Source organism: Siniperca chuatsi, linkage group LG2, assembly GCF_020085105.1.
Source record: "Siniperca chuatsi isolate FFG_IHB_CAS linkage group LG2, ASM2008510v1, whole genome shotgun sequence".
Classification (NCBI taxonomy): domain Eukaryota; kingdom Metazoa; phylum Chordata; class Actinopteri; order Centrarchiformes; family Sinipercidae; genus Siniperca; species Siniperca chuatsi.
Window position 1 is genome coordinate 18,176,386 of NC_058043.1, and position 13,787 is coordinate 18,190,172.

Consider the following 13,787-nt stretch of genomic DNA (forward strand, 5'->3'; position numbering starts at 1 on the left):
AACGTTTTCTAGCACAATGAAGGGCTAGAATGAATCGGCCAGGAAGAAAGACACTGAGGTTATGAACAAAGACGGGTGTGGTGACACTGAATCATCAATAATGGATTTCATCCACAAAAGAGAAGCATATGAAAGATACACAACAGAAACCTGTACTTCCAGGCTTACTGAAGTTATCAAAAATATCACTGAAACACATCAGATGTGTGGCAAATCTTAAAAATTTATTTTTTAAGCCTCTCAGAATGATTTGAAATAATACACATAATATACTTTCCATCAAACACTGAACCAGTGAAATATACTTATTATAAGGACAGTTTCATCTCTTGCAAAGTATCTTTAAATTACTTTCAGCCCATGTATAATGTGCCTTTCTACACTGAAGGTGCACAATAGCAGCGAAGGTATTGTACTTTTCTACATAATCAAAAGAACACAGTGGAATATTAAAATGGGTCTCATTAAGAGGTTTTTACTTTGCTCCATCAGGAGTTAGGTCCATACTTGTTTACACATATTTGACTGAAATATGCAAACAAGTAGGTTTAATATTCCACTCATGATGCTATGATAAAAGGAAGTAGATTATCTGCATGGTTGGTTCAAAACATATTTCTTACGTCTCCAAAAAGTCTGTTAGTTATACTGTGGAATCATCACAAATTAAGAGGGAAACATATCAGAATAGATTTTTTGAATACATAAAGAAATCAGACAAAATAATAATAATAGAGAATTTTTTTCCATTCCTTTCTTTTTGTTAGAGCTTTTCTAATAAGGTTACATGTATGATTGTCAAATTCAAATCAATCAATATAAAGTTAAACAATACCAGACACAGCAACATACAGCATCAATATAACTTGTAAGAATGGCCAAATGTAATGCATACAGACAGCATTGTCCACAGGTGCAGCAATTTTGGGGAGTTAATTTCATTAGTTGTGAATGAGTAGCTATTGTCTGAGCTTTTAGTGATACAAATAAATGAGGGTAGACAGGTCCTCCTCATGGCAGGCAGCCCTCTTCTCCCTCAGTGAGGAGCACTGAGCCCTCCAGGAGTGCCAGAACCGGAACCACGCTGTCTGCTGCAGCTGTCGCAGAGCTTCTGGTGGCAAAAGGCACACCGGCATTTCAGGACTCAGAGCTGAGAGCTTGAGGGTGGGAGGGTGGGGAACAGCATGTTATGAAGGGAGGAGGAGGAGTATCAGGGAGTAAGTAAGATGCCAGGACTGATCTTCTGGTGTATAAAAAGATACCGCACTTCATCCAATCATACTACAAACACTACTGTGTGAGTTCTTAGACTTCTTTGCGCAATGCAACGCGCACACTGCTGAAGATCTTGCCCAGGGCTTCGAAAAAGGGATCACAGAAGGTCTGGATGCAGAGAGAGTAGATGCGGTTGATGCACTGCGACTCAATCAGACAGCTCTTGATGCAGGGAACCACAGCCCAGATGTGGCAGAAGGAGATGCATGCAAACAGGAAGCCCCAGAGCAGAGCAACAGGGATACCGAAGACAGCAGACAAGATGCGATAGCACCAGTACTTGGACACAGTGAAGGTGGTGTAGCTGAGCTTCCACACCCCATCCAGGCTGTGTGTACCATCAGGCTCTGCAATGACATCCTCAAACTCCACCTAACAGGAAATTTAAAAGAGGCTTCCATTAATACACATTCCTGAGTGCACACCGCTTTTATCCATCCACCAGACCTCTGTGGGCTCCAAGTAATATGCACATGGCAATGTTAAGTGTAAAGATTATGCTTGTGGAAGCTTGAGTGTTAGGGTTAAATGTTTGCAGAGAAACCAATTATCTGCTGCACTTCATAGAATAAAAGAAACATTTAGTGGCATACAGGCAAAGTTATGGAGTGGCTTTTAATGCTGGGTCCAAATCATTCTAACAGCTCTATTCCAACACATTTTTTAGTAACCGAAGTTCACCTCATGTAAAATGCATGAAAGCAACTGTACAATAGTCCAATTCATTTTCAGTTTTCAGTATGTGCCACCTGGTCTTTTGGACGCTGTCGCATTCTGAACCGAGACATGTTAATTAACCTGTCTGTAATCATGGCAGGCAGATGCACCGCATGTCTAAAAGCCCTTTCTTTTCTTCCAGAAGATCGGATAGGATCAGCATGGGAAATAACGAGTCAATGTCCATTTCCTGCAGAGATAGCAACCTGAGATCATCATCTGAATGAATGGCTGGACATGCACTGTTTTATATTTTCTCTGCAAGGTATGGCCTCTTTAAACTCTTAGAGGGATTGCAGTGGAGTCAAATTCAGCAAAAGAACAATCAAAGATGGTAAATCTGATTACTCAGAAGATAAGATTCCCTGACTAATTAGGGACACTGTTTTAATAGATATTACCAATCCACTTTATTTTAATGGAAAGGCAAAGAAAAAATAAGAATTGGAAATGTTAACAGGAAAAAACATTTTTAATGCTAATTTATCACTTATTGTAACTCCTACTGTAGACCAGACTATTGGGAGTAAGGTTAACAAACCATTCAGTTATGTACATAATCTTTATTTTGATGTCTGAAAGCAGACATGAGCAGACATGTAAATCATTCCAAACTGAGCCATGCAGACACTAAACATATGCTCTACTCATAACTCAAGATTTACCATCTTCATTGACCATGTTTATATGAACTCCTTCCAGTCAAACAAAATATAATCTAAATGTATATTCGGTCCTGTCCTGACAGAAAATATTTTGTGGTAATAACATGGCAACAATCACAGGATAAACAGTCAGCCCCAGTGTATCAGTTTCACACTCTTCTACCCCATTCCCAAAATAAACTTTATGTTCTACTCAGGAACAGGAATAGCTCTTGGTCTATTTAAGGATTTTCCAGACAGTATAATAACCTGTTCTCCTGTCTTTGTTCCTACTAACCACTTTATTTATTTTCTCCACATGCTTCCACACATGCCAAGACAGGGGTTACGTTCTTAATCCTTTCTGTAACAGGGTGCTGTCTCCATGCTGTACAAACCTTCACCACGTCCTCATTGATCTGCTTGGGGTCTCTGTTAATTAGATCAATCTCCTTGGTGTGGCTGTCCTTCACAATCTTCTCCTCGTTGGTGTTGTACTGGTACTGATCCGCCATGGTGGGGCTGCAGGTCCTGGACGGTCTGGAGACGGTAAGAGTAAACCTTCCTGGATCAAACGCCTCAGTTCACTTCTGAACCCCTGTATCACTACTGTGACGCTCCCTCTGGCATGCCAGTGGACAGCTGCTGCAGACGTCCTGGTAAAAATGGAGGCCTGACCCCCACCCTGCACACACATAGGAACCCACACACACACACACACACACACACACACACACACACAATGTAATGCACACAGACAGAAAAGGCATGCCTTAAAGGAGAACCCAGGTTTGTGTCACATTTCACATAGGGTTGTGGGGCTAACTGGGCAGGGTTTGCACAGTGACATGAACTTCCACCACAGAGTGAGGCAGTAAGCACAAACACACCCTCCTGCTCTGGCTTTAGTTGGCACACAATGTTTTGTGTCCTAATACTGAACTTAATTTAAAAAACATACAAACTTGTGTTTACAGCTAAATTGCACAACAGAAGAGACAAACATGCTACCATGAGTACAAGGATTACAGTACTCTGTACTGTTAATGTAGATTCACTATTATTATAAGTCATCATTCAGAGGGAGGAATATGATTCACACTAAAATACACTTTACTGAAGCAGAATTCATCAACTCATCACCTTCATCATGCTTGATTCTGTAAGTCAGGTGGTGAGGTGGTCATAACAAAGTCCAACAAACTATTTGTTGACACTATGCCAGTTTGAAAGAATCTACTGTACCTCTTCTGTCACTGTAACCCTACAGTTGACAAACAGTTGTTATTAGAGTTTTGCATGCTAAATGTATTTGCAAATGCTAATGTTTCTTTGCAGATGCAATGCCCCAAAAGAGCCAAGTGGACATTAAAGAAAATTCAATTCAGGAAGTGGGACTCAGAAGGAGGTAAATTAAAATATATAATTTGCTATTATGTTCTAATCAACGTGTTTACTTTCATAATCACAATCTTAACAATAAAGTGGTTTGGTCATTTAAATGTTTCTTAGTGGTGCATAACAGAGTTCACATAAGGCAGGTCCTGAGTCTCTCATTCCAGATTTTTCTGATTTTAGCGAGGCCCAATACATAAAATTCAATAGTCCCCAAAATAAAACTCTGATTCAGTCTTCCTTAAGCTGTGCAGTTGTTGCTATCAGTCATAGCTTTCTATATCAGCATGTTGCATAAACAAACTCCAAAAAGAGGGGGAAGAGGAGGAGGTGCCTATGAAAACTGGTACAAGGACTCAGTGGGGTGTAAGAACAGTACAGGAAGCGTGACTTCGGCGCATGGCTTGGCATTCCTTGCCCTGGTTCCCTAGTGGTAGAGACAGAGACGAGGAGGGAGGGGTGGAATGGGATCAGAGTGCATGTGATCAGGAGCCAACCCAATTAGATGAGTATTCTTGGCGTGGCAATGGAGAGAGTAGAGGCCAGTTAGGCACGGAGGCAGAGGGACAGAAATAGCTCAGCAGAGAGTGGGCATACCTCTGCCTCTATGGGTGTCAATGCAGTCAGCTGAGACTGCACTAGCTCCTGTCTTCCATTTAATGTAGACAGACATGCAGGGCTCTCAGATCTATATTTAGAGTCATATAGAATGTAATGGTAAGAGTGGGTATCAGTAACTCCGGTTACTTTACAAATATTGGTGGTGCTTCCTTGGAAATGAACATGCTGTTTGTGTCACTTGACCCATTCAAAATGCTTTTTATTATTTATTATACAAAGTAATATTCTTAGATATCTTAATTCCTGAGAGGAGTAATTTGTCACAGGATTTGAATGTAAATTTTCTTTGTTAAATCCTCAATGGTATCCTGGTCTAACCTCCAAAATTCAGCAAAGTAAAGAAATTGTTCCATATTTTGGGAAATACACTTGCTTTTTATGGCAAGAGTTAGATGAGAAAATTGACACCACTCTCATGTCTGTCTGTTCAGGAAACTATACACCCAGCATCCGGTTAGCTTAGTTTAGCATAAAGATTGGAAACTGGGAGCTAGCCTGATTCAGTCCGAAGGTAACAGAATCTGCCAGCATCTCTAAAGCTCTCTAATTAACCTGTTATATTTTGTTTGTTTAATCCATAAAAACAAGAAAAACTTAGTAAAAATGACAAGTTGTAGTTTTACAGAGGGTCATGTGCCTTGGTTGTGCGCAATGACTTCCTGGAGTCTCTGCTGGTAGACTGGCAACCTCTAGGTGATAAGAAGACTCAAAGAAGTTACTGCACCTGGCCAAGAAATAGTCCCACCCATAAAACCTGTTTCCCTGTGTTTCCAGTCTTTATGCTAAGCTAACCGGCTGCTGGCTGTAGCTTTATAGTCACCATGTCGATCTTCTCATCTAACTCTCTGTGTAATGTGAATGCTTCAATAAGAGAAAGCATTGTTTTCTTGTCTTTTAACATTTTATTGTCATGTCCAGTTGATTTACTTTAATTTTGCTATATAAAGCACTTTGTATCAGATATTGAAAAGAGCTACATAATGTAAGTAATAATATTGTCTAACCTAGCTATTGTAATCAGATTACTTCAGTACACAGATTACTCTTGTAGTATATGTTTTTTTAAAGTATATTCAACTTTTTTCTTTTTGGATTTTAACCTGACGTAATCTAACACTTATACTCACATTGTGGTTTCCACCCTGCTGCCTAAGACAGACGCCCCTCCTCATGTCATCCATGACATTAATATGGAGCTCAGAAGAGAATGTGCCACCTTAGCCAATATCCACCTGAATTCAATATTTTTTGGGTTGTTTTGTAGTAATCTAATACTGTAATGTAATCTGATTACACTGGTACTTAAGATTACTTTTGTAATCGGATTACCCTTGTTATCAGATTACTTTTGTAATAGATTACTTTTGAATCAGATTACTTTTGTAATCAGATTACTTGGGTAATCAGAATACTTTTGTAATCAGATTACTTTTGTAATCAGATTACCCTTGTATTCGGATTACTTTTTTAATCTGATTACTTTTGTAATTTTATTACTTTTGAAAATAGATTACTTTATAAACAGTAAACAGATTACTCTTGTATATGTTTTTATAGTTTATTCCACTTTTTTCTTTTTGGAGTTTTTCCTGAAGTAATCTAATTTTATAATGAATCTGACTACTCTGGCAATCATATTACTTTTCTAAGTAGATTACTCTTCGAATAGAATTTTTTAAAATCATATTCAACTTTATTTGTTTTTTTCCTGAAGTTTTCTGATTCTGTAATGTAATCAGATTACTTTTGCAATCAGATTATTTTTTAATTGGATTACTTTGGTAAAATGATTACCAATTATTACCGTTCTTTTCTTTTGTCATTTGTAATAGCTTCCAATGAGTTCTACATCTGCATACTTTCAGCTACAGTCTTCATTTAAACTTTAAACGTGGCACAAGACTTTGAACTATTAAACTTGTAGTCAGCTTTTTACAGTTAACATCATTTAGAGTTTTTGAATTAGCACCATTTGAGTTTTATGCTTTTTTCAGTCCTTTTCTGAGTTTCTAATGGGTGTGTATTGCTCTCCTTAGAATGTGTCACATGAGCTGTGATGTCACAGCTGTGCTTTTCCCAAAATGTGTTATTTCAGTTCGTGTAACTTCCACAACTTACAATTTATACACCAAATTGTAGATAAATTCACCCTCTTTTACACAATGCCAGTGTTTAAGCATTAGGATTTACAGTATCTGAATATCTGCCTCAAAGCACTAAGAGTTCAGGGACACAGAATTTTCCTGCCAGTGTCCCTTAACCCCTGCCTTTGCCTTGTCTCTGTCCCACCCTCTCTGCTCTGCACCCATCCCAACACTACCCTGGTACCTCCTGATCCATACACACAGCAAGCTGCCCACAGCCAGCTCTGCCCATCCCAGCTTCCCTCCACTTAGCCTGAAGACCAAGCCCCGCAAGTGGTCCTGCTTGCTGACTCTCATGGGAAATTCCTGGACACAAACAAGCTTTTTCCTGGTAAGAAAGTGCTGTCGAAATGCTGCAGCACCACAGGCCAGGCAATGAAACTGTTGAAAAAGGAGACCCTCGAGGGCCTCAATACCTGGTGATCCAAATGACCTGCTGAGGCAGTGAGGAAGATGGCGGAGCAGGACAGTAGGGAGTACCCTGATACTCGCATTGTGGTTTCCACCCTGCTGCCTAAGACAGACGCCCCTCCTCATTAATATGGAGCTCAGAAGAGAATGCGCCACCTTAGCCAATGACCACCTGGCCCTCCACCCAACCATTGGCACCTGGGACCTCTATGATGGACTCCATCTACACAGAGAGAGGGTGAAGATATTTGCAAAGGCCCTCAAAGACACAGCCCTGGGATGCTTTCCTTCCACCCCCTCCTCTACTAGGAGCTTTAGAGACCATCCCACACCTCCTCCTCCCCATCACCACCCCATGATCATCCCCCTGCTGTGAGGAGACACAACAGTTCAGCCTGGACTTCCCACTACCCACGTGCCCACCACTGTGAAGCACAACCAGAGGAGGTTACCTTCCCGCTCCTCAGCCCCTGCCCACCAACCCCCTTTAGAGCATCAGCAGCAAAGATATGCAGCAGCACCTGCCCATTGTCCCCCTCCACACCCACAGCAGCATAGCTATGCAGCACTAGCTGCTGTCACGTACGTAAGTTAAATACGTTACTTAAGTTGACTTACATACTTATGTTAACATAAGTCAACGCTGACAAACAGCGGGTCAAAGTCCTGTATTTGTTTGACCCATCCATCCTACTGACCTCGTCCCTTCACGGACTTTGTCATTCTTTATACTACGTCACCTTACATTTTCCATGGCCATGGAGGAGGACTATCGGTCGGCCTCAAAGAAATTCTGGCAAACCGTCCGACGGCTCAGGAGGGGGAAGCAGTGCTTCACCAACACCGTGTACGGTGCGGGTGGAGAGCTGTTGACCTCGACTGGGGATGTTGTCGGACGGTGGAAGGAATACTTTGAGGATCTCCTCAATCCCGCTGTCACGTCTTCCGAAGAGGAAGCGGAGGCTGGGGACCCGGAGGCGGACTCATCCATCACCCTGGCCGAAGTCACTGAGGTTGTTGGCAAGCTCCTTGGTGGCAAGGCTTCAGGGGTGGATGAGATCCGTCCTGAGTATCTTAAGTCTCTGGATGTTGTGGGACTGTCTTGGCTGGCACGTCTCTGCAACATCGCGTGGCGGTCTGGGACAGTGCCTCTGGACTGGCAGACCGGGGTGGTGGTCCTCTGTATAAGAAGGGGACCGGAGGGTGTGTTCCAATCACAGAGGGATCACACTTCTCAGCCTCCCGGTAAGGTCTACTCCAGGGTACTGGAGAGGAGAATTCGTCCGATAGTCGAACCTCGGATTCAGGAGGAGCAGAGTGGTTTTCGTCCCGGTCGTGGAACACTGGACCAGCTCTATACTCTCCATCGGGTGCTCGAGGGTTCATGGGAGTTTGCCCAACCAGTCCACATGTGCTTTGTGGATCTGGAGAAGGCATTCGACCGTGTGCCCCGGGCGCTTTGTGGGGAGTGCTCTGGGAGTATGGGGTCCGGGGCCCTTTGCTAAGGGCTGTCCGGTCCCTGTATAACGGAGCAGGAGCTGTGTTCGCATTGCCGGCAGTAAGTCAGACCTGTTTCCGGTGCATGTTGGACTCCGCCAGGGCTGCCCTTTGTCACCGGTTCTGTTCATAATTTATATGGACAGAATTTCTAGGCGCAGTCAGGGGCTGGAGGAGTCCGGTTTGGGAACCACAGGATCTCATCTCTGCTGTTTGCAGATGATGTCGTTCTGATGGCTTCTTCAAACCAGGACCTGCAGCATGCACTGGGACGGTTTGCAGCCGAGTGTGAAGCAGCTGGGATGAGAATCAGCTCTTCCAAATCTGAGGCCATGGTTCTTGACCGGAAAAAGGTGGTTTGCTCTCTTGGGTAGGTGGGGAGTCCTTGCCTCAAGTGGAGGAGTTCAAGTATCTCGGGGTCTTGTTCACGAGTGAGGGACGGATGGAGCGTGAGATTGACAGGCGGATCGGTACAGCGTCTGCAGTGATGCGGGCGCTGTATCGGACCGTTGTGGTGAAGAAGGAGCTGAGTCGAAAGACAAAGCTCTCGATTTACGGTCAATCTACGCTCCTGCCCTCACCTATGGTCATGAGCTCTGGGTAGTGACCGAAAGGACAAGATCGCGGATACAAGCGGCCGAAATGGGCTTCCTCCGCCGAGTGGCTGGGCGCTCCCTTAGAGATAGGGTGAGGAGCTCAGTCACACGGGGAGCTCGAGTAGAGCCGCTGCTCCTCCACGTCGAGAGGAGCCAGCTGAGGTGGCTAGGGCATCTGATCCGGATGCCTCCTGGGACGCCTCCTCGGGAGGTGTTCTGGGCATGTCCCACCGGAGGCGGCCCGGGAAGACCCAGGACGCGCTGGAGGGACTATGTCTCTCGGCTGGCCTGGGAACGCCTCGGGATCCCCCCGGAGGAGCTGGAGGAAGTGTCTGGAGCGAAGGAAGTCTGGGAGTCCCTGCTTAGACTGCTGCCCCCGCGACCCGGCCCCGGATAAGCGGAAGAAAATGGATGGATGGATGGATGGACCTTACATTTTCTTCTCGATGACATTCACGCATAAAATGACTTGCTGTCTGTAAGTCAGTAGAGAGTAAATGCCATGAAAAGAAAAGGTATTGTGATAACACACACAATGACTCAAGACACTGGCGTGTTATTCATACGCCATTTGGTGATACCAGGTCTGGTGGAGATCTGCACTCTACCGAGTGCACACTTCTAGTTACTTTTGTACTTTATTCAAATGAAATCATGAATGTAGGACTTTAACTTGTGTTTTTTCTTAGGTAAAAGTCATGCGTACTTCCTCCACCACTGTATACTTCTACTCCACTACATTTCAGGGGAAATACTGTAGTTTTTTTTTTTACTTCACTACATGCATTTGGCAGCTATAGTAACTTCACAGACTGAAAAATTACTGTATCAAAAATTATTCTTTTGTTACATACATGAAGTTATCTTTTAAGACATGATGCATTTCTTAAGATGAAAATGCCCAACACTATGAATTCAATATTTTTTGGGTTGTTTTGTAGTAATCTAATATTGTAATGTAATCTGATTACACTGGTACTTATATTACTTTTGTAATCGGATTACCCTTGTTATCAGATTACTTTTGTAATCGGATTACTTTTGTAATAGATTTCTTTTGGAATCGGATTATTTTGTAATAGATCACTTTTGGAATCAGATTACTTTTGTAATTGGATTACTTTGGTAAAATTATTACTAATTATTACTGTTCTTTTCTTTTGTCGTTGCAATAGCTTCCAATGAGTTCTACTTCTGCATACTTTCAGCTACAGTCTTCATTTAAACTTTAAACGTGGCACAAGACTTTGAACTATTAAACTTGTAGTCAGCTTTTTACAGTTAACATCATTTAGAGTTTTTGAATTAGCACCGTTTGAGTTTTAAGCTTTTTTCAGTCCTTTTCTGAGTTTCTAATGGGTGTATATTGCTCTCCTTAAAATGTTTCACATGAGCTGAAGAAAAAAGAAAAAGTATTGTGATAACATACAAAATGACTCAGCCTGGACTTTCCACTACACTAAATGAAATCATGAATATAGGACTTTAACTTGTGTTTTTTCTTAGGTATACTTCCCCCACCACTGTATAGATTACTTTCGTAATCTGATTACTTTAAAAAATAGATTACTTTGTGATCAGATTACTTCAGTAAAGAGATTACTCTTGCAATATATGTATTAAAAAATAAATTCAACTTTTTTTTCTTTTTTTCTCCTGAAGTTTTCTATTTCTGTAATGAAATCAGGTTACTTTTGCAATCAAATTATTTTTATAATTGGATTCCTTTGGTAAAATTATTACTTTTGTAATCTGAATTATTTTTCTTTTGTCGTTTGCAATAGCTTCCAATGAGTTCTATTACTGCATACTTTCAACTACAGACTTAATTTAAATTTTAAATGCGACACAAGACTTTGAACTATTAAACTTGTAGTCAGCTTTTTACAGTTAACATCATTTAGAGTTTTTGAATTAGTGCCGTTTGAGTTTTGTCCCCCTCCACCCCCACAACAGCATAGCTATGCTACTATGCAATAACTGCTGTTACGTAGGTAAGTTACATACATTACGTAAGTTGATTTACATACTTAAGTTACTTTTGCACTTTATTTAAATGAAATCTTCAATGTACATCTTCTATTTTTTCTTAGGAAAATGTTAAGCGTACTTCTTCCACCATTACATTTCAGGGGAAATCCTGATTACTTTTGTACTTGGATTTCTTTTGTAATCTAATTAATTTGTAATTGGATTACTTTCGTTATACAGGACAACAATTTTTTTTAACTGAATTCAACCAAAAAATTCTGATTGTCAACCATATCTCTGTATAAAACAAAACAGTACCTTACAATCAAAGAAAGACAAAACATTTACACACTAAGGAATTAGTATGCAATCGGTTATCACTTGTTTTTTCTCTGTATCCTCTGTTTTACCAAAAATGTACACAGTGTGTTTTTCTATCTGTCTTCATATTTTGCCAGATAGATAGTGACTCGACCACAGCACTTTTCAGTACTGGTAAAGAAGGGGCTGATGAGAAAGTTCAGTATGCTGCCCCAGTCTGAACCCAGTGCATGTTGATGAGAAGGAGCTGCACACAGGGCATGATCAACCTGGAGAGATGCAGGGAAGTGGACAAAACATGAGCTCATCTCAATAGTAAAAAAAATAGAAAAAAGTGTAGTAGTAGGGAAAAGGTAGAGTTACTATTTCTAATTCAACTACCTACTGAGTGATTCTTATTTACCAAAATGTTTAGCAGTTAATCCTTGCCTCTAAGACTACCTCATCTCAGTGTAACAACAGTCCTACCAGATGTGAAGGCAGCTGAGCACAGCAAAGAGGAGCCCTGCTGCCAGTGCCAGTGTCACTGGCAATCACATCCTCAAACGTGACCACAAGACACACACAGAGACACAGATTTCAAGGGACAGTTTTTCCCAAGTGTGTAATACGTAATACTGAGAACCAGAAGCTTGGGTATGAAAGCGTGGAAGCTATATATGACAAAATCTTGACATGCAGAATGAGAATGATGCGTAATATAGACAAATGTACTGCATTCAGCAGTTTTTAATTGCAAACAAAGTCATTTTTCATCACTTGTACTTTGTAATGTAGGATCTTACAGACAGGGGCACAAATAGAACTGTGCGTATAATCACGTCCACTTGAGGTCAGTATTACGCAGCATATTGATATTTACCACGTTTATAGTAGTTGGTATTCTTATATTACCTGAGAACAAAAATGAAAATCATTGGCCTAGTTTACTTAACAAAAAGCTTCAAGTTTTATTTGTAAATTAACCAAAACCATACATTTCTTCTTCACTTCAGCTTTGATTTATCAGTGTTACATCTGGTTCAATAGAGACAGAAGAAGTGGTATGCAGAGCATGTGCAGCAGGTTTATTTATTTTACTGGTCTGTCTCTGTTACTCCAGAAACATTTTGTGGCCTGTGCTGTGTGTTCTCTGTAAAGGTTTATGTGTGTTTCATGTTGATTACATCCCTCTGACGGTGCACATCAGTTACCTTAAGACTCCTGTTGATTCTTTTGGGATCCCTGTCATGAATCAGAGGCCTTGCATCACTGTGGGTGGAATTCAGATCTTCAGATTGCACATCTACTTTGATTTCCATCCGTTCCCCTGCTGGTCTGTTGTCTTTTCACCACTGGTCCTCCATTTCCACTAAGTTGAGCTGTGTCTCGGCTTAGTTGACTGTTGTGGTCATGTCATTGGAAATATGGAGAATAAGCAGGGCGTAGCGGGAGGAAGGCTTACCACTCTAAACTCTGCAGGCTTGTCAGTGACACCCAGGTGGAACATAGTGGACTGCTGATTGCCTTGCTCCTTGTTGAGGAATGCCTTTATTGGCTTTTAAAGGCCTAGTCTTCAGTGACATTTTCCATGTGACACACTACATGGAAAGTCTCATTTAGACCTGAATGTGAAATGTACAATGGCCATAGATAATAGCATAAAATCAGCCTTCACTTCCTGCTTAAATATTAAAGGAGTGATGGTGATCAGTGGTCAATATTTTGGCACTATCATGGTTATACATCTCCTCCTCTTCTCATCATGAAAGCAGAGTTGGCAGTGTTGGTCCATTAACAACAGACTTCTCTGCCAAGAGCAGTCCTCCTAATCGTCCATCCAAACTGGAATTTACCTCCTCCACTGACAGTCTCTGCCCTGACTACAGAAACTGACTGTAGTCCCACTCATGTGTTACTGTCGAGTGTGGCATTACACATAATGCCTGTGTGTGGTCTGTGCACACTTTACATCTCATCATTATCTAGTGCAGTTTGTGTAACTTGCAGTTTGGAGACTGTAGACAGTTTGCAGCAAAACTCAAACATCTCTAGACTTTTCACAGTTCTCTCAGGAATTAATCTCTCAGGAACTAATTGCTCCACAGAGTATGGAACTTCAGGCTTTCATGCATTCATTTCATGCAAACAGATCAATATACTGTAAGTACGTCTTAGTATATTGGTCTGGTGGTTGCAGTTTATGATACATGCCA

The 13,787-nt window shown here is 41.5% G+C and overlaps 1 protein-coding gene across 1 annotated transcript; it reads right to left on the bottom strand.

Moving 5' to 3' along the window:
• Nucleotides 1-203: 203 nt before the first annotated feature.
• cav3 (caveolin 3) lies at nt 204-12,971 on the bottom strand. The gene is made up of 3 exons (XM_044173101.1): nt 12,786-12,971; nt 3,035-3,321; nt 204-1,647 (listed from the first exon to the last, which is right to left on the bottom strand). Exons 2-3 carry the CDS (start codon nt 3,149-3,151, stop codon nt 1,306-1,308), a joined length of 459 nt encoding a protein of 152 aa, XP_044029036.1. The 5' UTR covers nt 3,152-3,321; nt 12,786-12,971; the 3' UTR covers nt 204-1,305.
• Nucleotides 12,972-13,787: the final 816 nt, after the last annotated feature.